The sequence below is a fragment of the Melitaea cinxia genome, chromosome 13, assembly GCF_905220565.1.
Source record: "Melitaea cinxia chromosome 13, ilMelCinx1.1, whole genome shotgun sequence".
NCBI classification, from domain to species: domain Eukaryota; kingdom Metazoa; phylum Arthropoda; class Insecta; order Lepidoptera; family Nymphalidae; genus Melitaea; species Melitaea cinxia.
Genome location: NC_059406.1, coordinates 9,137,573 through 9,164,077, shown reverse-complemented (window position 1 = coordinate 9,164,077; position 26,505 = coordinate 9,137,573). Strand labels below are relative to the sequence as shown.

Here is a 26,505-nt window from a genome sequence, read left to right as displayed (position 1 = left end):
CAATCTATTATTTATTTTTATCATTAAAAGTATAGGAATATAGTTTTTACGATGTGCTTAATGTGTATAAAAATTATGCGTTGGATTTTTATTTGGTTACGTACGTGTGTGTGTGTGTGCGTGCGTGCGTGATTGCGTGCGTGCGTGCGTGATTGCGTGCGTGTGTGTGTGCGTGTGTGTGTGCGTGTGTGTGTTTGTGTGTGTGTGTGTGTGTGTGTGTGTGATAAATAACTGACCTTTAAATGTGTTGTACACGATTCGTAACCCTCAACAGTGTCTGGCCGTGATGGTTTATTTGGTAGATACAAGAAGAATGAGGATCAGTAAAATTATAGCAAATTCAATAGAACTACTATTCACGTTATTCTCTATGACATAAGGATATTTCTTTTTGAATTATCCAAATCGGACCATTACTTACGAAGATATTAAGTAATAAACATTATGCAGTTCCTGCCACTAGGTACAGACGCGGGATGCGTGTGACGCTACTGTGACCGTCCGACCGCAGTCGACGGGGCGGGGCGGCGGTGACACGGTTGGTTATTTTATTTGCAATTTATTTAAAAAAAAGTGTTGTTATAGATAAATAGATTGTAATTTTGTGATATTTAAATATAAAACATACTTAAAATGAGTCCTTATAAAGTAGAACCTGGTTTTGTGCAAGCTCAAAAGTAGATTCTTTCATGGTATTCGATTGCCTAAGTAAGCATTATAAGTTTACCAGCGCTGAAATCCGTGGTTGGAAATCTTATTTATCTACGTACGTAGATACTTATTTGTAATCTTTAGATCTAAGCCGTTAGTAGTAGGCAGATGTAAGAAAGAATGAATGTTAAATATAGCAGGGATGTATTCAGAACTTATGAATAACGTGTATAACGTTTCAGCCTGTAATATGGGCACTGTTAGGCAGTAAGCCTCTTTCCCCATGTAGGAGAAGGATCAGAGCTTAATCCACCACACTGCTCCAATGTACCAACGTGTATAAAGTATGTCATAATTATTACAGCCTATACAGTCTACTGCTGGACATAGGCCTCCACAAGTTTACGCCAAAAATAAGTTTTGCCCATAATCACCACGCTGGGCAAGCGGGTTGGAGACCGCAGGGCTGGCTTTGTCGCACCGAAGACGCTGCTGCCCGTCTTCGGCCTATGTAAAGTATGTACTTATTAGTAATCTTTAGGTCTAATCTAAGCTGTCAGTAGTAGGTAAGTGTAAGAAGTAATTCATTCTTGTATTTTGCCTATACATTCATGTAAAGTATAGGTATACGTATTCAAAACTTATGAATAAAATGTTTATAGTATATTGTCACAGAACTCTCAGAGGCCAAAATGAATTGCAAGTATTGAGTTAGGTTCATGCCATCGAATTTTTCGTTAAGTCACTAGGATTTCAATAGATGATGTGAAGTTTTGTAAATCGAAATCGGTCCACCTAGTAAAAAGTTCTGAGGTGAGGTACATACATAAAAAAATATTCAATCTAGTTGAGAACCTCCTCATTTTTCGGAAGTCGGTTAAAAATTAGCCAAAGTGATCAGTCGTTCTCGATATTTCGCTTAGCCACACCGATACATTTTTAACCGACTTCCAAAAAAGGAGGAGGTTCTCAATTCGACTGTATTTTTTTTTTTTTTTTTTTTTTTTTTATGTATGTTACATCAGAACTTTTGACCGGGTAGACCGATTTCGACAAATTTTGTTTTAATCGAAAGGTGGTGTGTGCCAATTGGTCCCATTAAAATTTATTTGAGATCTAACAACTACTTTTCGAGTTATATCTAATAATGCGTTTTTACTTGACGCTTTTTTCGTCGACCTACGTTGTATTATACCGCATAACTTTCTACTGGATGTACCGATTTTAATAATTCTTTTTTTGTTGGAAAGGGGATATCCCAAGTTTGGTACCGTGATAAGGAAACCAGGATCTGATGATGGGATCCTAGAGAAATCGAGGGAAACTCTCGAAAATCCGTAATAACTTTTTACTGGGTGTACCGATTTTGATAATTTTTAATGTAATCGAAAGCTGATGTTTATCATGTGGTCGCATATTAATTTTATCAAGATCTGATAACTACTTTTTGAGTTATCTTTGATAACGCGTAGTTACTTGACTATTTTTTCGTCAATCTACGTTGTATTACTCGTCGATGAAATTGAAGTCGGTTTTTTTTTCGTTTGTGAGCAAACACAATTATATCTATGTGGATTTATATTCATTCATTTTGTACACGTAATTTAATCTTGATACGCATCAATCTAATCACTTTATACCATTGCTTTATACATATGTAGGTATATCACCATTACACACGATCTCGTGTCACGACTTTTAATTATTTAATACTTAATTGTAGACTATTACCATTCTGGTTAATAGCACGCTATCAATTGATAGATTCAACGGAAATAGGATTGGTTTCATACTAAAGCCGAGATGTTAATCGTCTGAAATATTGTTTTGTATGTCTAAAATTTCAATTTAGGTATTTTGTGTAATATACATGATATGATTGTTATATTTGTGTAAATATTCATTGGTATAACATCGTACTATTATTTGATAGGTATGGCTTTCAGTTTCAATCTTTTCAGTTAGTTAGGCAGCCTGTTGAGCACAGTTGATGAACACACGAAGAACACACGACGAATAATACACGAAGGGGACTGACCGGTGTGGTTAAGTCTCAATTCAATTTCGAAACAGACAATTATTATTTATAAACCGGATGTTTTAATCATGCAGAGTATCTTGCCATCATGTGTATGTGTTTTATGTTGACTTTTTCCTTGTACTCGTTTTTTATAAGTCAAAAACAAATGGAAACATCGTTCGTTATCGTGCGTTGTATAAAAGTGAGAGGCTTAGTACACAATGCGGTGTTGTGCGAGATAGCCTTGTAATGAAACACTCTCAACGAAATCATTTAAAGACATCCGACAACTAAGACAATCACTACATCGTGGGTCCATATATGAATAGTACTAGTATAAGATTTGCGTGATTTAAAAAATACAGTCATTGATTACCTATATCTGTAATTATTTTAAAAATGATGTTATGTTAAGATTCTATATTAAGTATACTAAGTCAACACCACAGACATTTTATACTCACATGCCAGATGATTGTATTTTAGAAAATTGTTATTTTATTTTGTTTTAGCTATGTTATATTAATTCCTCTTGGTATTATGTAAATAGATGTTTATTTGATTAATTGATTTAGTGACACTTTTTCTTCATATAGATAAAACTTTGGAACTAAGTCCATCAAGCTATAAACAAGTATTTGTACAGACACAAATATCCACTTCGAGCGGGACTCAAACACGCGATCGTCGGGATTTAGAAGTTGGTTCTCGATACAGGCATTTTTGCAAGTTAAAAAGAAATAAGCTGAAGACTCAATGGTCAATGACTGTTGTGGAATAAAATTGACGAAATTTTAGTCACGTCAGTCATCGCGAGTTTGTTACGTTTTATTTATTTATTTTAATTATAGAAAAGTTTGTTTTGGTGTACAGTAAAGTGTATTGTTATGTTATGTTTGTTTCTAGCCTGAATTCTTGTTAGTCTCCTTAACGTATCTCCACATCATAATTTCATCGAGTTGTTTCTGCAGCGTTTTTATCGTGACATTATAACCCCACTCCCTAGATTGTATGCTAAGATTACACCAACACCAGTTTTGCTACACTTAAAGGATCATAACTGTGTAAACTGCAACATTTTCATATTCGGATTTTGCGTGTTGGCGGAATGAGCGTACAAAAATTACGTAAAATTTACTGGTTTTACCCGGTGTACCAACTTGGTTACGATTTCATCCATTACATCTAGTGAAATCGAAAAAAAAAATCTTTTCTTTGTTTTTCTGTGGTAAGTATACACAACGCATTCTTCTATTAAGTGGCGCGAATTTCTAAGAACACAAAATACTCTAAGGACACCTGCAGTACACCCGTTCATGTTACCAAATACTCAGAGCTTCAAAATGGCCAGAATCAAGGTTACACAAGGATTTTTATTGCAATACACGTTACATAAGTTTGTTAACCAAATCTAATTTCAGCAGCATATTTGACATCATTGGGACACCAACATACAGAAAGATAGACAAACAGACAAAAAATTAAAAAAATTTGTGTGATTTCTATTTCTAGTAAAATATCTTTTATGTTCACACATCGGTCAATATCAACTTTACATTACTTTACGTACACTACAAATGTGGATCATACTATTTTTAATTAATAAGTAATTTAACGTACAATATATTTTTATTTATTGTAATTTGCTTAAAACGTATAACAATTTAATTTTAAAAATATTGGAAAAATATTGTCTATTTCATTTCTGTTGGTCTAAAAAAGGCTAGTCAATAGCGAGTGTGCGGAATGAACCAACTTCTGTGGACGAATTGCCTTTACTCGGCCGCCAGAAATCTTCCCTTATTAGCGTTTCCCTGAAAAATAAAATTAACACCTTTGTAGCATTCTATATTTTCATTTCATAGTTATTTTTTCATTTGCGATCAAACACAATAATGTAGTTTTGAGTATTACCTGTGCTTTATGAGGAGTTCCATTATCTCTTTGTTATATTCCGCTAAAAATGGTCTTGTGCCGCCGTAGTCTGCCGGTAAGTCTTCCTTGCTGAGGTGCTTGTATATTGAGTCGGACTTTGGTGGATGGAAATAAATCTGACAACAGAGCATTATCTTATCAAGGAATGTCTTAAGAATTTCATGAGGTGGCTTAAATAAGTCGGGACGGCGTAGACAATGGGAGTATTTTACCTTTGTGAATCTGTAATTGATTATGTAATTTTTTATATGTGTTCGAAGTACTATATGTAATTCTATTATGAAAAACTATAGAATCGCCTAAAAATATACTTAACGCAAGACGTTGGGTTTATACGTTGCTTAATTAAAAGAGTTTTTTATGCGACGAAAATAAACTATTATTTGATAATACAAGAATTGTTGAAAATTTGATGACATCTTTGGAATTTCATGGATTTTTTCGGCAAAATTTAAAATTTTAGTGTGAGGTGGGATGTAATTTTGCATTTGCGCACTGCTTTGTCACATTAACATCTTTCTCTGAACACTGAATTTCAATATACGCTATTAAAATAATACAATGAACTAAATTGACATAAAATATTGTACATTATATAAAACATTTACAAAATATATTTGATTACACTAACATGGGTAGGTCACAATATAGGAAATTCATTTTGTGACGAGACTGTAGATATAAAACTTCTTTAATCCCTCCATCCAGGAATCTCAATCCAAAGTGAGTTTCCCACGAGATGGCTCCCTTTTTAAATTAAGTTTCTTGAAATAAGGCTATGCCCGAACAGAACCTGTGATAGTACCATTTAGACGTGCTAAAGTTCATTTGCAACAACGTTTGTATACGGAGATAGTAAAGAACCTCCTACCGTTTCAAGCGACAGTGTGTATAGGTCTTAAGCATTTGCTTCTTACTATAAAACGGTTATTTGGACTAATTTTGTACATTAACTTTTCAGTTATAAATAATTATAACGTATATTAAATACAATATCTTACATTGTTGCTGCTACTACTACCGAATAATGATCTATATTAGGGTTGGATAAATAATATATATATACAAACCATTTCGGTGATCTCCTTCTTGACGAACGGTTTTAGAGCACCGTATATCTTGTCTATGAACGGTGGAGCATTTATAACGTGTATCTGCTTCAGTCTGATTGGCATTCCCTCCTGTTAAAACATAGGTAAATTCAAACATATGTAGAACAAAAGGTAGTAAGGTAATATTTAGTAAGACTTATTAGAATATTAAATCATCAGAAGTTTATCTTCGATTTCTTATATATAACTATGTCGGCAAACAACGCTTAAGCGTAACGCGTAAGCGTACCTATCTTATAGACGCTTGCAACACGAGAAGCATTGCAAGCGCGTTGCCGTCCCTACCCCTAATCCCCCCCAAGAGCTCTAGTCACCTTACTCAGCACAGGAATACAACACTGCTTGAAATCAGTATTATTTAGCTGTGATCTTCTGTAAGGTCAAGGTACTTCCCCAGTCGGGATGCTAAAGATTGTGAGCAGGATATTTTTTATGTTGTGCCTTAGCTATTTTATTATCAAAAAAAGACGTTTCAATTTAATATTCGAATTTGTGTATTCTCCATTCTACGTGACATTAGCGAAATCATATGGCACTATTGAAAGCCATTTTAACCTGAAGAAGAATATTCGAATTTATAACTAATGGCTTTCATCTGTATTGCGTTAGGAAATTGAATTGCACTTGCGACTTTGAAATATATGTTATTCTTCGTAACTTTATTTTGTTGTTATAGTTTTTGATTCAGTGTTGTTGATACTGTACACGTATGTATGTATATTCACACTATATTCAATTTGCGTTCAAAAAATATTAAGGCATGGCTATTAGCTTAGTCACACCCTACGGTCAATTAAAACTTAGTAAATTTGAACGTTGTTTTCAAATTGATCAGTTAAAATAAGGCCCTTCAGACATGCGTTCTAATTTACTACGATATTATTGGTCAAGACGCATGGCTAAGGTAAGTGAGAGCGATGACTTACTATTTTGTTAACGCGAATAGACTATATTTTAGAAGTTGTTTGTAATTTGGTTCATGTTTGCTACAGAGGTAGTCGTCATGAAAATAAACAGATCTTTATCACGCCTATATAGATTTTTTTCACCCAAATAATCAAACAATTTGTTAAAAAGAGGTTTTTCAAACGATAATATCGTTATAATAATGTTGACGTCAGAATAATGCATTTATTTTAACTTCAATTATTATCTATACATATAATAAAATGGTAGGAAAGTCAAAACTGTACATTGAATATTTTTTTTAAAGAATTCTTGGAGTGTAATCTACAATCGACACCGAAGCCAAAAATATAGTTTTAAGAATTTTTCTCTGTTTGTCTGTATGTATATTCGGGATAAACTCAAAAAGTACTGCATGGATTTACTTCAAATTTGGCACAAATATTATTAAGAAGTTGGGTAAACATATAGGATACATATTATCACCTATGGGGAACGAGCAGTGAACCTTTATTTCTTCAACGCATTCTGTAACAACGTGTAATCTAACGACAAATATTTGATGTTGTTGTTATTATGTTAATAACCATGCTATAAGCTAGCTTCACACTATAAATAAAGACATTCTGTAGTATATTTAGTATCAGCATTGCACCCGTGCGAAGCCGGAGCGGGTCGCTAGTAATTAATATATTATTAACTCGCCGGAATTTCAAAAGTTAAATAAACATTGAAGTTTATACTTATTATAAACAGTAACGGGTCCATTTTTTTACATTAAAACTATTTAAAAAATGTTGGATAGTTATCCTCTATAATAATCAATGTTTATGTCACAATCTTTTTTTCTGTCTGCCTGTATTTTGGCATCGCATCACGACTAACTATGAAAAAGATTACAATGAATCGACATGATTTGAATTCACATTACGAGATACGTGTGTCTTTATACTTGTTATCCAAAAAATCATTTCTAAACGAAAATACCTAAATCAAAACGCATGTAATGGCGTCAAGGGTATATCTTGTTTATTAATAATTACACTTCAATACAGACATTACTACATACAACTTGCCTGCTGACGGCGCGTAACGGTCACAGCACTGGTTTGTGGCTGTTGCGCTAGTGGTTGCGGGTTCGATTCTCGCAAATGACAAACATTTTTATTGACCATACAGATATTTGTCGTGGTCTGGGTGTTTGTGCAGTCCTTGTGGGTACCCCCATCGTGCCTCGGAGAGCACGTTAAGCCGTCGGTTCCAGTTGTTAACATGTACACCTGATAGCGATCGTTACTCATAATAGGGAATGCATCCGACAACCGGCATTGGAGCAGCGTGGTGGATTAAGCTCTGATACTTTTCCTAGATGGGGAAAGAGACATGCCCAGCCAGTGGGATATTACAGGCTGAAGCGTATACTTGCCTGCTGATACTTTGACAATCTTCTCTGTATAGACAAATTTATTTTCGTTAGAAATTTTAGTGTAATATCCTTTACGTCCATGACAACTATGTCCTCATCAGATAGGACTTCCTGGTCAAGAAAGTGAGCGTCCGTGCTCAAGAAGAAGAGTTTCACGTCGAGAAGATATTCGTACTGCTCTAAGCCGGGATCGTTTATTTGCCAAAACCAAAGCCATCTATTGCTCGTCGCACTGCGGTAGAGGCCGATGTTACTGTAACATTAGGAAAAAACCGTTAAAAATTGACTGGCAAGTTGACGCAGTTGGCAGTGCATTCTGGTTCAGAGTGTGAGTTTGGCAGTGCATACTGGTTCAGAGTGTGAGTTTGGTCGTGAATGATCTGACGATGAATGTATTTTATCAAACAGATGTTGGGTATGGAATTTTATTTTAAAAAAAAACATAGTCCATAAATTGTCTATGTTAGGAATAGACGATCGTGTACACAAAATATCTTAAAGCAAACTTACATTACATTTAAAATTTTCTGTATATGCGGTGACTCGGGATCTCTGTTGTTCAGCAAATCGGGACTATTTCCTCTTATAGAGAAGAAAATTTCCATTGCCTTTTTCGCTTTTTCAACGTCATAGAAACAACTGTGTGCAAAACGAAGGAGAAAAACATCACCTGAAATTTTTTTTTACAATGTGAGAATAATAATTTTAATATGTACAAAAAATGAATGTCAGGATAAGGTCGACAAAGGCAATAAAAGGTACTTTTTAACTTCTACTTGTTTACTAACAGGACATTTGAATGCTATGTACATTCAAATTCCAAATGTGTATATATATATATATATATATATATATATATATATATATATATATATATATATATATATATATATATATATATATATATACATATTTAAGATTTTTAAGTATATCATTTTTTATAGTACCTAATTTTATTTTATACATTTTTTTCTTGTCGTTAGTAACCATTGTTATGTATCTAAAGTAATAAAATTTAAATACGAGTATGTACATATATCTATTGAGTCCATAGATATTACGAGGAAAATTGATTTTATATAATGGTTGATTAACTCAAGTTTTACAACTGTTAATAATCCTGATAGCGATCGTTACTCATGGTAAGGAATATATCCGCCGTCTCGCATTGAAGGCATAGGGAAAGAGGCCTATGCCCAGCAGTGGGATATTACAGGCTGAAGCGAAATAATGTATAAGGGTTTCATGGTCAAATAAATAACCTACAACGAACTGATCGGAACCCACTAAGGTGAGCCTCCTCCTCATTATTTTATTAACAGCGTAAGCCTGATCACGTGGGAATTATGGGATTATAACATTTTTATGTTGCTATGTTATCTTCTTTATCTTATTTGAGCCGTGCCAGAGACATATAGACAAACATTTAAAAACATTTCTATCTAGTAAATATAAAATAACTATAAAGACTTGACAAACAGTAATTTTTTGGTACGCAGAATGTAGTATTTTAATTTTATTTATTTATTTACTATTTATATGTTTCTTTTTATAATTTAAGCCTTTTGGGAACTTAGGTGTTTTTCCTCGCAAAACTTCTATTTAAAATTAAAAAAAAGTTTGGTTATTTTATATATGAGTTTAGTATGGTTATTTTTTTATAGAGTTTCGGGATAAAAGGTAGCATATATGTTGCTCCACAGCCTCCTTTATCTTTCAGTGAAAATACCATAAAAATCGGTTCAGCCGTTCCGATGATTAACCCACACAAACAAAAAGACAAACAGACAAACACAGTCAAAAAAATTTAAATCATATATATGTTTTAGTATCGTGTAAATAACTATATGCACTTGAAAAATACAGTTATTTGAAATTACAGACAGTTTCATTTTATTTATATGTAGATATAGATTTATTAACGAATTAATTCATTGGTGTCATATTCATTCGTGTGATTGTTTGTAACTCACAAACTTAATCAGTACAGATTTAGTAGAAACAACATATCTAGACACGCGGGGACAGAAAAAAACTAGCAACGGTTCGTGTGTTACTATTAAACGAATAATGTCGAGCAATTTTTGAATCCTTTACCACTCCTAAACTAGTCTTTTTAGTCTACATAGGTCTACACATGAGCTTAAAAATTTGAGAAACTACAAGTAAATCTTGTACTTAGCTATTTACGATCCAGACATATTTTTTTAAAATATAGTAGTAGATATTTCTGTTAATTTATAAATCGTCTCTTATTTTCCGTGCTTTATCAATTTCAAATTGATTGATTCTAAATTAACAGCGAGTTTATCAATTTCAACTTGATTATTTTCAAAATAATTGTTTAAAAGAATGAAAGATGTTTCCATTAAATTAACATAAATCCATGCCAACGCCATCAATTTTAGTTTATCCATAGATTAAATAAAAATAAACCAAATTAAATTAAACATAGGTAGGTAGTAGTAGTAGGTACATAGCCGTATAACAGCGTCTCATTTTTTACATTAAGAAGTTTATAATTTTCCAAAGCGCCATTAAAGTAAGTACCGTTGTACTCTTGATAAGTTAAGTTTTTTTGTTTTTTATTATATATATGTAATGGTACTCAATTTATATTCATATATTAAATATGTAAATGTAATGAATTAAATACAGTTTTTTATTACATTGTTACTATTTTATTTTACTTCTACAAATATATTAATTTATTATTAAAGTTTTAATTTGTAAAATGACGATTCGAAAGTGATCTTTAGGCTATTTGAATAAAGCTATTTTTGATTTTGATTTTGATTTTGACTAGCGTTTGTATCGTACAAAAATATTATTATTAATTTCTATTAATACAAATTGTAATCCTACTATATATCGATGCAAAAGTTTGTGAGGATGGATGAATGAATGGGTAGATGTTTGTTACTCTTTCATGTCAAAAATACTGAACTGATTGTCATGAAAGTCGGTACGTCGATAGATATATATATACCTACGTATGAAACAGATTCACTTTTTTTATGAAAAATGGGTAAAAATTTCTTTAGATCGTAAATATCATACTTATGTTTAAAAGATATATTTATTTATTTATTTAACAATTTGTGTACACTAGGATAGCAAAAGGAAATAGCTCTTATAAACAATGCTGGTACAAACACTACTTATCCCATGATGGAATCTCTTCCAGTAGTCCTGCCACAGGAAACTTATAAAATAGTCGCAAAATTAGCGTGTACAATCTAAACATATTGAGAATAAAAATATAATATATAATAAATACATAATTATACAATATATAAATGCAAACATACATAATAATGCATATATTAGGTATACACACGTAGATACAAATAATACGATACTTATACTTATACATACACGCATACACATATACGATACATAATATAATACATACGATAATATATTCCCACACGCATAAGAACACTTAATTAAATTGATATAGTAAAAAGATATAATAAATTCTTCTGATAAAATTATCTAAAATGATCTATGACGTCTTTAATAGTAATGTCACGTATCGTATATCTCTAACCTAACAGTATTGCTGCAAAATGAAAATATATATAAATATCTTCTAATATATAAAATTCTCGTGTCGCGGTGTTTGTAGTTAAACTCCTCCGAAACGGCTTGACCGATTTTCATGAAATTTTGTGTGCATATTGGGTAAGTCTGAGAATCGAACAACATCTATTTTTCATCCCCTTAAATGTTAAGGGTAGTCCACTCCTCATTTTTTTTTTTTTAATTTTTAGATAAATTATTTATTTTTTATTTTATTATGATTTGGCGTTGAAAAATACATACAATCCTAAATTTTCACCCTTCTACCACCAAACCCTATTTTTAAATAGCGTTTAGCGGCAAGACAACGTTTGCCGAGTCAGCTAGTATTTTTATAAAAATAGGTTTTGATTTGTACAAAATGAAATTTATTTAATCATACTAAAGTCAATTAATCAAATCTTATATATGAGTGTTAGCTACAAATGAACTTAAAAATAAGGTTAACAGGCTTTACCACTATAGTAAAAACCTAAGAAAAATAAAAAAACCACTTTCTTTTAGTCGGACTCAAAAATACCGTACCCTTAAGCCGTAGTCGTTGCGAAGTCGAAAACTAGAGTTACAATTTTAACATTAAAGTTCATTTCTATCTTAATAAAAATAACATTTACATAAATAATAAATTAGTCTAGCATTTTATGAACATTGCGGGGTCGGTAACTTGCAGATGTAGTACTTATGATGACATTAAAAAATTAAAGAGCACAAGTCAACGTGTAATTTTAATTTTAGAATTTACAGATAAAAACGAACAGGTTATATTACATAAGTAAATGAAACATCAATTAGTATGCAAAAAATATCTAGCATGACGGTAACGCTCGACTTACCTCTATTGCAAAGACCTAAGATAAATACCTCTCATATGTAGCTCAATTACTTCACTCCTATTTTGTTACTGAACATTTGAATGTTTTTGATTTTTATGTCATTTACATTTTCATTAAATATCTACATTAATTTCCGTTAAATCTTTTGTTTGAATTCACTATATAGGACATCAAAAACTTAAACATGTTCAAGTAACACTTTCCCATTCATTAACCGATTTCACAATTGCATGGAATTAAGTTTAAAGAAAAATTAATAGCTAAAGCATATTATTCGGTTCAAGATTATATTAATAATAATGACGATTGGATTTCGTGGCGCTGTATTAGATGGAAGATTTTACCAATTTTATAATAAACACAGTTTTTTCAAAAAGAGTAACTGCGAAGTTCTCGCCGATTCTTCTCTACGGAATATACATTTCTATTCCATGGTAGCTTCGCTCTTAACCACAATAAATAAAGAATGAAATCAACTTCATTCACTTCAAACATATGTATGTAAGATCTAGTACTAAGAGAAGAAAACCGGGATAACAACTTGATTCTCAATCAATTAATAAGTTTCATTTCATAACCACGTTAAAAATATCGGGGAAAACCGCTTTTAAATAATTTCCAAGCACCTCTTACAATCCTGGATAAGTGAATTTCAATATTTTTACTTACCAGAATTTTTTTATTCGACTGTGGTGGCGACCACATTAACGTTTGCTATTGTATATATACATGCCTTTTCAACTTTAATTTGAGGTGTTCTTGAGATAAAAGTAAGTTCCTTCTTGACATTATATTTCCAGCTTGATCTATTTGTTCATTGATATTATGTTTTTATTACACCTGTAAAATGTTTGTAATAACCCTGTTTTAGGGTTCATATCCCAATGGGTAACAACAACACAATATATCTAAAATTTTGTGAACGTAGTTGGTTACCAACAACTGGCATTTAATTCTGATTAGCTTTTGGTTGTCTTTGGAAATGTTATAAGAAGATACTTAATTTTTTTAATAGAATATGAATTATAATAAAATGTAAAGTTAAAAATTATGACAAACGTGTATTAGTTAGGACTTCAAAATATGAAAGTGTAATTATTTTATAATTTTGACTAGCTGGATCTATAATTAACTGAATATTTTATGTTTAATGATAAGAGTTTTTAGAGTTAATTTTACTAAAAAGTATGTAATAACCAAATAACTACTAATATAATAATATCATATTGAAAGTAAATACAAGCTATCATACATAGTTACATACGTTCACGTGAACGTAATTCTAAGAAACAAAATTGTAAAATTGAATCTTAGTCCTTTACAATAAGGTAGTATAAAAGAAAATTTTTAATAATCACCTATAGTAAGTCATAATGGCTTTAACGTATAATTGCAGTTCACGATGGCTATAAATAGTGGTGGTGACAGAGTCCAAACGTGATCACGTTTTATCTGTTTATCGAAAAAGAATATGGAAAAAACAGTTTTTTATAAACCAACTACTTAACAAACCTTAAATTTTATTATTTGATTAAGGGCAGAATTTTTGTCTAATGTTGAACTTGAAATATTTCTTCAAAGATTTCAAAGAGTAATAAATAAATGATTATATTCTCCGTTTCCACTTGAAAAAGGTTAAAGTCTCATTGTAATAATTGAAACAGATATATGTCTTCTTTTGGAGGTACTGAAGTTCCATGAAGGGCCTCATTACCGCAGAGGCTGTTGGTGGCGTTACCCACGACAGAGAGGACCTCTGGGAGGGGAGCGCCGGTCGACTGTATCGGGATCGCTTCGGTTGCTGAGTTTCACAGGGCTCCGTCTTTGGACCGACCCTTTGGAGCATTGGCTTCGATTGGTTGCTGCGGGCACTCATGCCGCCCGGGTTGAGAGTAATTTGCTACGCGGACGACACTTTGCTGACAGCCCAGGCGAGAAGCTTCAAGGATGCAGCCCGACTAGCAGAGGCAGGCGCCTCGTTAACGGTCGACCGCATTGCGATGCTGGGCCTGAGGGACTCTGTATCAAAAACAGAGGCCCTCAATTTTCACGACCCACGCAGGACCCCCCGTGGCGCGCGGATTGTCGTTCAGGGCATGAAGGTGCCGGTTCAGACCCAAATGCCAGGGCCTAACCCTGGAAGGATGATGGAAATTTAGTCCGCATCTGAGGGACCTCGCTCCAAGACTTGAGAGCGCCGCCGCTGCGTAAGCCAGATTCCTGTAGAGACCAAATGTAGACCAAGACCCAATGTGGGAGGACCGGGTTCGACGTGCCGGCGTCTCTATGCTAGTATCGTGCGAAGTATGGCACTATATGGTGCCCCCGTTTTTGCAGACGTTCTCATCGCCCAGAACAGAATCCTCTCAAGGAGACCACAGAGGGACTTAGCGGTGAGAGCCATACGTGGGTACTGTATGGTGTCATGGACGGCGGCGACACTTCTTGCGAGCGATCCGCCTTGGGAACTCCAGGCGCAGATGCTTGCGAAAGTGTATCGGTACCGGTTGAGCCTTCGAGCTCAAGGACAAATTCTGAGTGCGAATTGCGAGTGCTGGGTCAAAAGACGGCACGGGGTTTTAGACTGACACAGGCACTTACCGGGCTTCGGTAAGTACTGTACGACCTGGTGGCCGTAATAAGCGAAGATCTATCACTGCCGAGCGTGATCCGCAGCATTCTTGGCAGTGAGAGGTGCTGGTCAGCTGTAACTTCCTTCTAGGAGAAGGTCATGGCATTAAAGGAGGCTGCGGAGCAACAGCGCGAGGCTGAAGCTCACGCCAACCCGCTCCGCAGGAACCAGGGGGAAGGAGACGCCGTTATGCGCTCCTTCCTCTTCCACTCGCCACCGGGGTGATAGAGCGCTCACAGTGCCCGTGGGCGCTATATGGACGAAGGCAGATGGTGGGCCAACCGTCGGGGCGTCGCGTTAGTATGTGAAAACGATCCCGTGGTACCCCGCTATGGCGATGAAGGCATCGCTGGGTTTTAGTGGGTAGTCTGGGTTGGCTAGGAGTTCCATACTCCCACCGGCTTCGTCGGCGTGGTGCGTAAAAGCATTTCCAGGTGAAAAAAAATATATTTGTCATCTTTAGATGCATCGCACAAACGCATCGAGTAATTGGTTCAATATTAAGCGTGTAGTATTGGCAGATAACATGAGAACGTGGTTTAAGGTTATGCATAAGTAATAATTCTACAATTATTGAAATCATACCGATTACAGAAAATTGCTTTCATACTTAATATTCCGGTCGATGAATTCTTACCTACTTTAAGAACTTATAGCATTGTAGACGTTTTAGAGTTTTAAAGAATGTTGATATGAAAAGATCAGTATGGAAGCAAATGTGGACAGATAAAAAAAGATATTTTCTATGTTGTCAGCAAAAATTTTTCGCAGCAGTTCAAAAAATTCACACAATTCACGAGGCTAATAGCCTACAATTGGTGATACATCAGTGCACTGCACCAGTCAGTAAGTCAATGTCCTATTTATATTTAAATACATTTTATCTAAATTAAATTATTAATGCTTATGAAATCTTTTTGAAGTAAAACTTAAGTTAAAGTAGACTTGGGGAGTAAGCTAGTGAATGAGTGACGAGTGCGTTACGAAAAGTATGATCAGGTGAGGCGAACGGAGCAAGAGAGAGGGGTGCGAGCACACATTTTGCTCGTCTCTTTCTCTCATAGGTTAGTTACGTTTCGTATATCTAAGACACAGTGCAGGCCTATTGTGTAGAAGTCTCACTTCAGTCGTATGGTCTAAAGCTGGGGTGAGCAATCCGCAGCGAGCGGACCGCATGCGGCCCAAATAGAGATTTTATGGGGCGCCCACCAATGTTTTCAAATTTTCAAAACTATCAATTTTATTATTATAAGGCACACCAAAAGTCAATACTTGTACCATCAAGTCTTATTCTTTTCCATTATTCTGGGCTTTTGGCCCGAATATCAATTTCTTAAAATTTTGCGGCCCTCTACTAAAAAAAGGTTGCTCACCACTGGTCTAAAGCATACTCGTTTTTTTATTTAGCAAAGATAAATATGTAAATATTATTTTATATTTACTCTGACTCCTACCTGCCTCTTTTATCAGACTGCCTTATGCATTATCAAAACAAAATAATAAATTTCTTTTGAGACGTCAGGTCAATATCAGTCGTGTAATTGTATAACACTAATATATTTTAACTCATTCGTATAAATATATTAATTTTATTTGTATATCGATAGTTACTGTTTGTATAACAAAACAATTAAAGTATTTATCAAATTAATTAAATATTAATAACTAAACAAGATTAGGTACATCAATAATTCACTATTTTTATCAAAACGATACGATTATATTCGTATGTACTATACTCGTATATACTGCTACGTGAAAAAATTTGAAAATTGACTGTTGAAAGGATAACATAAAAGCTGAAACCATAACGATGCCAATGATCTGTCTCTACGGAAATTAATATGTTATTAGATTATGGGGCCTTTTCTAAATTATATCGTCAATGAGGAACAGTAAAGTTAATGCACATTCAATAGAACTAGTATCCACATTATTCTTTATGACATAAGAATGATATTTCGTTTTGAATTATTAAAATCGCACCATTACTTACGAAGATATTAAGTAATAAACATTATGCAGTTCCTTCCGCTAGTCAGTGTACGCGGGATGCGTGTGACGCCATTGTGACGGTCCGAGCGCAGTCGATTGAGCAGCGGCGACGCGGTTGATCATCTTATTTGCAATTTATTAAAAAAAAATGTTGTTATATATATGATAGTAATTTTGTGATGTATAAAAATAAAACGTACGTAAAAAGGATCAGGGACTTGACTTTGGAATATTATGTAGAAATTGGAACGGGCGAATAGATAAGTACGTAGATATATCCTTAAAACTCAGATTAAAAAAGCGGCCAATTGCGAGTCGGACTCACCCATGTAGGGTTTCGTAGCAACAAGTAACATATGCATAAGGTTTATGTTTAAAACATTTAATCTTTCTTTTTTTACATTTGAGTTGATTCAATGAAAGCTATATTGCGGTTTACGATTAATGACGTATTGAAAAAACTACTTACTAGATCTCGTTCAAATCAATTTTCGGTGGAAGTTTGCATGGTAATGTACACCATATATTTTTTTTTTAGTTTTATCATTCTCTTATTTTAGAAGTTACAGGGGGGACACATTTTACTACTTTAGAAGTGTCTCTCGCGCAAAATATTTAGTACACCTACACACGTATGATGAAAAAATAAATTTTTGAGTTTCAATTCTAAGTATGGGGGAACCCCCAAAATTTGTTGTATTTTTCTATTTTTGTGTGAAAATGTATTTTTCATACCTCTAAGTTATAAGGGGAGGGAGGGATTTAAAACGTTAATAACAAATATGGCAAAACAACGTTTGCGGGATCAGCTAATTTCATAGTAATATTTGATAGCCTACACCCTAAGTTGAAATCTACAAAAATTACTCTTGTTACGATTAATATAATCTTATACTATTCAGCGAGCATTTCTTGTATATACAGGGTCTGTCGTTAATAATGGATAATCCGGTAAGTGGAGGTAGTCCAGGTGTCAGGCTATAATAAAATCATTTTTTATGTCAGTTTTACCAACAGTGTAAAAATGGTGTCCACTTTTAATGTTTTTCAAAAATTTTGTTCCTTTGGCCATTCAATCGGGTGCCATTTCCACAAAATTTTGTATTTTTGTGTAATTTTTGTGGCATCGTACTCCTAGAGACTTTTTTTATTTAGTTTAATTAGATTTAGAGCCATTTTTATCATAAAACATTAATAAAATTAACATTTAAAGTATTTTTTCCTTGCTTTTTTTTCACTACTTGTATTTTTAACCCATGATTGTGAAAAAAAATGTATGACGCTATAACTGCCCATTATCTTAAAAATATGTCTGGTATGTGTAGATTCTAAAAAGGTATGATAAAGTGTACCTAAGCAAGAGATACTAGCTCCAGGAGCAAAATAACTAAGTTAGGTCGGGATTTTAATTTTTCAAGTATCGTATTCGTAGGTATCATTCACGATAGACTGCAGCTTAAATTGTAGTGTTAATGGAATAAAATCATGTCTTGAAGTATTTTAGCTTAAATCATAAAAATTACGACAATACTGGGGTTCTCACCGAGAGCCCTCCTACACGAGACGTATGAGTAGATCTCGGCAAGGACCTTCGCCACGAGCTCCCACGGAGGGTCGCCGGCTAGAGCAGTGGCTGCAGCCCGCGATACCGTACGCTCCCTCCGTAAGGATGAGCCCCAGATATTTCATTTGGGGGCTCATCCTGACCCTCCCCTCTCCGATCTGCAGGGTAGCTCCCGGTGGCTCTCTTGCGTCCGGTCCCGCGGAAGAGGAGGGCTTCGGTCTTGTCAATTCTGACACGAAGCCCCAAACTCTTTAAGCGGCTGATTTCGGAAAGTTTAACTACAAACACCGCGACACGAGAATTTTATATATTAGATTTAATTACACCATTATAGATATGGAAAAGTAAAGATAGCTTTCGAGAAAACTAAGCGTTTCGTCTAATTCTACAGAGACTAAGATTTCGTTCTGTCAAAAGTTAATCGTAATTTTTTTAAATCTTTTTTTTTGTATTATAACCTTCCGTGGACCTTAAGGAACATACAAAAAGAAATTAGCCGAATCGGTCAAGCCATTCTCGAGTTATGCGCTTGGCAACATTCATTTTTATTTATATGGATTAGACAAAGTTAGGAGCAGGATATTTTTGGAGAAGTGAATACTATACATATTAAAAGTATCTAAGAGAAAGGAAGTAATAATAAAATTTAATTTAAGTTTAAGTTCTGTAGGAATTTTTCAAAGTGTATTGGCGATTCCAATGTCAGAAGCTGTCAAGATAGATAGTTTTAAAATAAAATAGAAATATAGAATAGAGAATTATGAATATAGAATAGAGAATTATGAATATAGAATAGAGATATATTGTTGACTTTTTGATTGTGACTAGGGTATTAACGAGGCTGACATTTTCATGCTTGCTATAAGAAGTCCCAAAATCAAAGTAGAAAATAAAAAGTAAAAAAAAGTATCTACTCACTTAAATCTTTCGGAAGATGAGGTTGTCGATTGACCCATTCTCTCAATTGTTCTATATACTTCTTTGAATCTTCTGGTTTTGTTGCCATGTTCAATGTTCTGTAAAACGATGTAGCTATATTATATAAAGTAATGTAGAACACGATGTTTTTTTAGTTATACTATAATGTGAAACTGATAATGAAACATACGAGTTTTCGTTTTAAAAGCATTAAGTATATAATTTATAAATTTGTATTCGTATATATGTATAGAGTAGGAACATATTGTACATTTAATGATTACTATCTACGGAGTATATACTACCAAAAATAATTTGTAAAGTTAGGTAAAATAAACTTAAGCCTATATAAAAGTTCGTTTCGTTCAGCAATATGTTCATAGCCTCAGTGGCGTATAGCGCCCGGGCCATTTTAATGTGCCGCCGCCCCATAAGTTAAGGGAAAAGGCAAAAGTCGCGTATGTGTAACGAATGTGACATTTTTAGGGCCATTGAGTCAAACAAATATCTATAAGCAAATATCCAGAGCATATTTCAGCTGACCTTTTCTCATCGATTATTTTTTCATATTCCCAATACGTATGCCAGCGTATGCTTGCGCTGCCGCCCCTTATGCTCAGTTTGCGCCGTCCCTGGCAGATGCTGTGCCAGGCCATGGCCCTTTTTGCTGGCCGATAGTCGGGGTACTTCGGCCAGCCTGACGACACGACCCCACATGTCTAAAAGGTGGCCTTGTTGTGAGCAAGGCCACCCCACTATTGTGCCGGGGCCCGGAGGTTTCGTCCGGGCCTACCGCTGGGGCGAGGTGGCGAATGCTAGCGCGACCCCATCTCGCCCCACCCAGGCGCACGACCGCTCACACGTGGTGGTTTTTTTAGTCAGTAGGAGTCTGACAAAACCCTCTTACGCCCCCGCACTGGAGGGTATCCATGATGGATTTTCCCCTGCGGCCTCTCGACAGGAGGACGAAATTTTTTAAAAGAGCATACTCTATTACTATAACAATGAAAACGGTAAAAACATTTTCAAACAGCATTTTGTACAATTTTATTTAGATACTCTAAAAATCCAACAGTAACACGATTTGTAAAAATGTTGCTAGAAGAAAAATTACGCTATGCAGTAGTCATAACCTAAGCAGTCAAATATATAAAAAAGAACAATCTTCAGCTTTTTATACATCTTTTGTATGTATATAATCTATACTAAATACTAATACATAATTCAAGAGGAATAATTTTTTTTTGAAGCTATACCAGATTTTGTTTTTAATTTTTATCTATGATAATGTACCTTGGCCTTGTAGCACACTGAAATAACGGAATAAATGTGAATGAAAACAGACACGATACACCAAGTTTACAATACAAGACACCCGAAGTTCAATACGATTTTCTTAAAAAGAGATGAGAAATAAAATGTGAAATCACGAAGTGGTGGGTACAGCTTGTATTATAAAATACTGGGAGAGCCTATTGTGTTTGTTTGACACTTAATCTTGAAACCTTGTTTACTCGTACTGATGTGAATAATTATATTAGAAAGCCTTGTTCATCTTATATTTTGAAGGCTATAATTATATCACGCTACGACTTCTACCAGTCGAGCAGTAAAAATAAAAGGCAATGAAGGTGTAATCTTAATTTTAGAAATACCTAGTCTAAAATACTTCGTTATACAGCCCATATACAAAGGTTAAGGCGATAAAATATTATATACACTGCTTTATAAGAGCGAAACTGCGACAAATATCGAGAGCTGTACCAAGTTATATATACTTAATATACGATCATCTCATCTAATTTATATTTATTGCGGTCAATTAAAATTATGCATTGAAAATAATTGAAATGGATGAAACCTAACACTTTTAAATTATCAGCATACATTAATGCCCAGACGAGCTATTTATTACGCGATAAATATTTGTATTTGTTTTAAAACAAAAAAAAAATATGTGGTGTCATGGGACACCAGGTAGGAACGAAGTTCCTTCGGATGACATAGAAGCAACACAATTTGAAAAAAAAAATGTTGAATTTTATATATGTATAATTTCTAGTTCTTAATTTTTTTTTTTAATTTTGACGATTGGTTTTTAATTAAGTACATAAAAATATTTAGGAAATTTAGTATTTTAGAAAATAACAAATACCGTAAAATAAAATATATCAAACAAAATAATAATAATAATAATATTTTAGTTTTACAAACGTCATATTATACAGTCGTGTGACTGATATTACGTCACTTCCGTTATATATTTTTCTTACGGTTTTAGTATCACATTTTTTTCAGTTCGGTCGCCCAGCCAAATGTTAAGCCTGCCGTAAGGAACTTCGTTTAAAAAAAATCCAACTTAAATTTCAGATGTTAAATAGAATAGATGACTTTAAATTGGACCACGCGACAAGGATTAGTTTTCGATTAAAAATGAATCACCAAAATCGGTACACCCAGTAAAGTTATGAGATAACACACATAAAAAATAAAATCAAATTGAGAACTTCCTTCTTTTTTGAGGTCAAATATATTTGTTTAATTTCCTGCTTGCTGTGTAGCTAGATATAAAAAAATGACTAAATCGCATTTAATATTATTATAGGTACTTATCTTTTGTTGTTCGGCTCTTGTCGAGACTTTAAATGCAATAAGAATATTTATCTCATTTACATACAACAGGTATTTAAATTATAATTGATTACATCTAAATATATACAACTTAAGAATAACAATGAAATCATTAAACTTATATTTTTTCCAACATTACTGTCGTCACTTTATTTAAGTAATTATCTAATCAAAGTGATTTTATAATCCGGTTTTGATAAAAACAGGTTTACAGATCACACACATCTTCACACATTCCTATAAAATGAAAAATACCAGTACGCTGTTCCTCACTGTGTGAGTAATGCTTACAGTCTTGTATGATAAACTAAAAAGAAATTATGACTTATGTACATATAACATCGTCGAACGAAGAGTTGGATTTTTAAAATAGAATATTTACTAAAAATATCATTAAATATTTCGAAGCTAAAAACGGATAAGTATAATTTACACGTAATTTTAATCTTAAAATGAAATGAAATATTTTTAACTATTTGCGTTGACAAATATGCTATCGACGAGTAACATAAAACGATCGTAATATAGTAGTTAAATACAACAAACAAAACAATCCACTATCAACAAACAATATACGATTATTAAAAATATATAAAAACAACTTACTGTAATTATCGCATTAATTTATTAAGAAACTACAACGACACATCTGAAACGCGGCGCAGCTCAACAGGGACTGATTGTTGAATGGGCCTTGATTCAAGTTGATTCATTAATACGAATGTAGATTCGACGCAAGAGCAAATCTTTGTTTTGTTTTGATTTTCCCCCTATAGTAAACCGAAGCCACAAATATGTCATAGACCAGTGGTAGAAGTAGAACGAATTCGCATGTGTGGATACACGTACGTTACTTATACCTATGACCTATATATAAAATCGAAAGGTCATTCACTCACTGACTGACTAATCATGACATCTCGAAAACTTCTAAAAATTATTTAAAATATGAATAAATTTGTATCGGAAAAATGTCGTTTTTAACCGACTTTCGAAAAAGGGGGCGGTTCACAATTCGACAGTTTTTTTTTTAAGTTATAATTCTTTGGCGCGTTCGGGAAAAATGATGTGAGTAAAGTTTACCATGCGCGCGCACACCGTCACAAAAGATTCTGACACCCTGAAGTTAGCTAGTTAACCTAGAAGTTCGTAACGTGAAGTTAGCTAGCCAATGAAGTATAACTTGTTACGTAGTACATAAGTACACACACATTTTTTTGTCTGTATATTAACTCAGAACTTTTGACTAAGGGGAACGATTTCGATGATTTTTTTGAATCGAAAATGGTGCGTGTCATATGGTCCCATTTAAGTTCAATTGAAATCTGGCAAATACTTTTCGAGTTATATCTAACTAGCTGTACACCGCTACTTCACACGCGTTAATTTAAAAAAAATAGCCTATAGCCTTCCTCAATAAATGGGCTATCAAACACTGAAATAATTTTTCAAATTGAACCAGTAGTTCCTGAGATTGGCACGTTTAAACAATCAAACAAACAAACAAACTATTCAGCTTTATAATTTTGGAAATTAATTTAAAAAATTGCGTGTCATGTGGTCCCGTTTAAATTTAATCGAGATTTGACAAGTACCTACTTTTTAAGTTATACCTAATAATGCGTTTTTACTTGACTATTTTTTCGTCGATCTACGTAATATTATACCGCTTAACTATTCACTGGGGGGGGGGGTATCGATTTTGATGATTCTTGCTTTAATCGAAAGCTGATGCTTGTCTTGTAATCCGATTCAAATTTGATCGACATCTGATGACTACTTTTTACTACTTTTTGGAACGAAGTTCCTTACGGCAGGCAGGCTTGACATTTGGCTGGGCGACCGAACTGAAAAAAATGTGATACAAAAACCGTAAGAAAAATATATAACGGAAGTGACGTAATATCAGTCACACGACTGTATATAATATGACGTTTGTAAAACTAAAATATTACTAGTAAACTTTTTTTTAATTATTTATGTAATTTTATACTGTCGACAAAAATAAATAAAGACATGTTTTTTTTTTCACTTAGTAGTTTGAATTATTATTATTATTAGTATTATTTTGTTTGATTTATTTTATTTTACGGTATTTGTTATTTTCTAAAATACTAAATTTCCTAAATACTTTTATGTACTTAATTAAAAACCAATCAACAAAATTAAAAAAAAATCAAGAACTAGAAAATATATATAAAATTTAATATTTTTTTTTCAAATTGTGTTGCTTCTATACTATCTGAAGGAACTTCGTTCCTACCTGGTGTCCCATGACACCAAATATTATTACTATGTTGTATTACTTGTCGACGTAATTGAAAACGGTTTATTGTTTCGTTTGGGAGCAAACACAATTATTAAATAATTACACATGGGATTTTGTTACTATGCTTTTGTCTAGAAAAGAATTTGACTAAAACCTGTTATTAGATGTTTACGACATAACCTATCTACAGCCCAGCTGTCGCAGGTGAAATCGCAGAACGTAACTAATACTTATATACATGGAGTGGCGTAGCGTGGTATTTTTGTCACCCGGGGGCCACCAAAAATTTGCCACCCCTACCAAGTAATTTAATTTTTTTTTACCAAATTTATTTGATACTAAAAAAAGGAGGAGGTTCTTAAATCTACTGTATTTTTATGTATGTTACATTACGTACACGATTTAGAAATTTTGTTTTGTCAATTGATAAAATCATGGTGATATCATATGCGAGTCCCTTTTATTAGCCACTGTATAAGTGATGTCATATAAAATTGTCACATATCACATATAATTATATACCTCCATATACTTGTAACGTTCACATGTTATAATTAATTAAAATATTATAACAATTTAACTGCCTGAGTTATTAAACTAAAATATTAGTTTTAGACAGTTGTATTTTTTTTTTCATAGAGATATCAAAGAAAAATTAACGAGCGAAACACTTTTTAATTAAACTTTAATACAAGTAAAAAAAAAAACGAGTGTGATTTAGACCACATGACTGATGCTATACTTCTTTAGCTATTTATATAATTCATATCTCCCTTTGAACTTCCGTTCACCTTACCCGATCACAATTTTCGTAACGCTCGCGTTATTCCCCAAGTCAACGAATGAAATTATTCTTTTTTTTACCATCGAATTGTACCGTCGTTTTATTGTAATATACCATCGTACCATCGTATTATAATATAGTAATATTTAAGAGATATTTCAATTCGCATATAATCTTAAAGTTTATTAATTGAGAAGAAACAGGTCCTACTAGCCTATTCTAGCTCCCGATATCTAAGTCTATTTGTATCGTCATCAGTCAAATCGATGGCTCCTAAGTATACTGAGTCAACTAACAACTTTTGATAATTTAATTTTTTAAGATATTAATAACATTTACTTCATTTTCTATCTACCTATGTAAGAAAAAAATAAAGTTATTAAAAGTAGAGTTGACTCAGTATACTTAGGAGCCATCGAAATAACGTTATCCACAACTGGTGAAACAGGCAAAGAACAACACGGAAACAGGCCCTATAAATATAAAAACTTCAAATGAAAAAAACATTATAAAGGATTCTCGACTTTAAACCTTGAATAAAAAATATACATTTGCTGGAAAAATAATTGTATAAAAATAAAAAAAGTGTGTGTTTCAGCTCCAACACGCGACTGGAGTTTAGTCCTTATGAACGATTACCGTGCTATTTAAAATTTTCTATACTAATCAAATTATAATCAATAAAAATAATAAAACTCCAAAATCAAAAGGTAAATTTCATTTATCTCGCTTGCTATTCGTATCGGTACAATAAATGCTGCAATACTACCTATATCTTACATAAACAGCTAAAAGCGTTTTTACATACATTTTTTATACCCCCTGTGTCCCCTTGGAAATTATTCATAAAGAGAAAACTTAAAAATATAAAGTGAAATCGTGAGAATAAATTGACACAGGCGCTCGGCGATTCTGATGCATAGATAAACCTGACGCACTGACATGAGAATGACGTTTAAGAGCGCTTTTATTAGCTGTAAATAAATTGGCCATTCAAGGACTTTTAATTGATATAAACCTCACTTTATTATTTGCTGGTTGCAAAATCGTTTGTACGTTTTTATTGTATATGTGAATACCATGACCTAGAAGGTAAACATACTTCGCTAAGTCGGGGAAGGGAAAGCTAGGACTTAAATTATGTCAATCTTTGTCTTGTTTCTTCCAAACTTATTACGACTTTTATCAAATTAATTATAAAAGTATTACATAAATATATATAAATACTATTTCTTAAAAACTAC

At 33.3% G+C, this 26,505-nt stretch overlaps 1 protein-coding gene and 1 long non-coding RNA gene across 2 annotated transcripts; one reads left to right on the top strand and one right to left on the bottom strand.

Annotated features, from left to right (window-relative positions):
* Positions 1–546: 546 nt before the first annotated feature.
* Positions 547–25,509, top strand: LOC123659088. The gene is made up of 3 exons (XR_006743973.1): positions 547–575; positions 1,271–1,275; positions 25,443–25,509. It is a non-coding gene; the product is annotated as an uncharacterized LOC123659088 (long non-coding RNA).
* Positions 4,296–22,920, bottom strand: LOC123659087 (alpha-tocopherol transfer protein-like). The gene is made up of 7 exons (XM_045594353.1): positions 22,815–22,920; positions 19,578–19,675; positions 8,561–8,720; positions 8,051–8,303; positions 5,677–5,787; positions 4,586–4,722; positions 4,296–4,485 (listed from the first exon to the last, which is right to left on the bottom strand). The coding sequence occupies exons 2-7, from the start codon at positions 19,663–19,665 to the stop codon at positions 4,395–4,397; spliced, it is 840 nt and encodes a 279-aa protein (XP_045450309.1). The 5' UTR covers positions 19,666–19,675; positions 22,815–22,920; the 3' UTR covers positions 4,296–4,394.
* Positions 25,510–26,505: the final 996 nt, after the last annotated feature.

Excerpts from the sequence above, each read along its gene's own strand:
- LOC123659087 (XM_045594353.1), bottom strand. The coding sequence starts at position 19,665 with ATGGCAACAAAACCAGAAGATTCAAAGAAGTATATAGAACAATTGAGA. Across the intron at positions 8,721-19,577 it reads TCATCTTCCGAAAGATTTAA|GTGATGTTTTTCTCCTTCGT; the intron begins GTGAGTAGATAC and ends AAAAAATTTCAG. Across the intron at positions 5,788-8,050 it reads GATTGTCAAAGTATCAGCAG|GAGGGAATGCCAATCAGACT; the intron begins GCAAGTATACGC and ends ATGTTTTAACAG.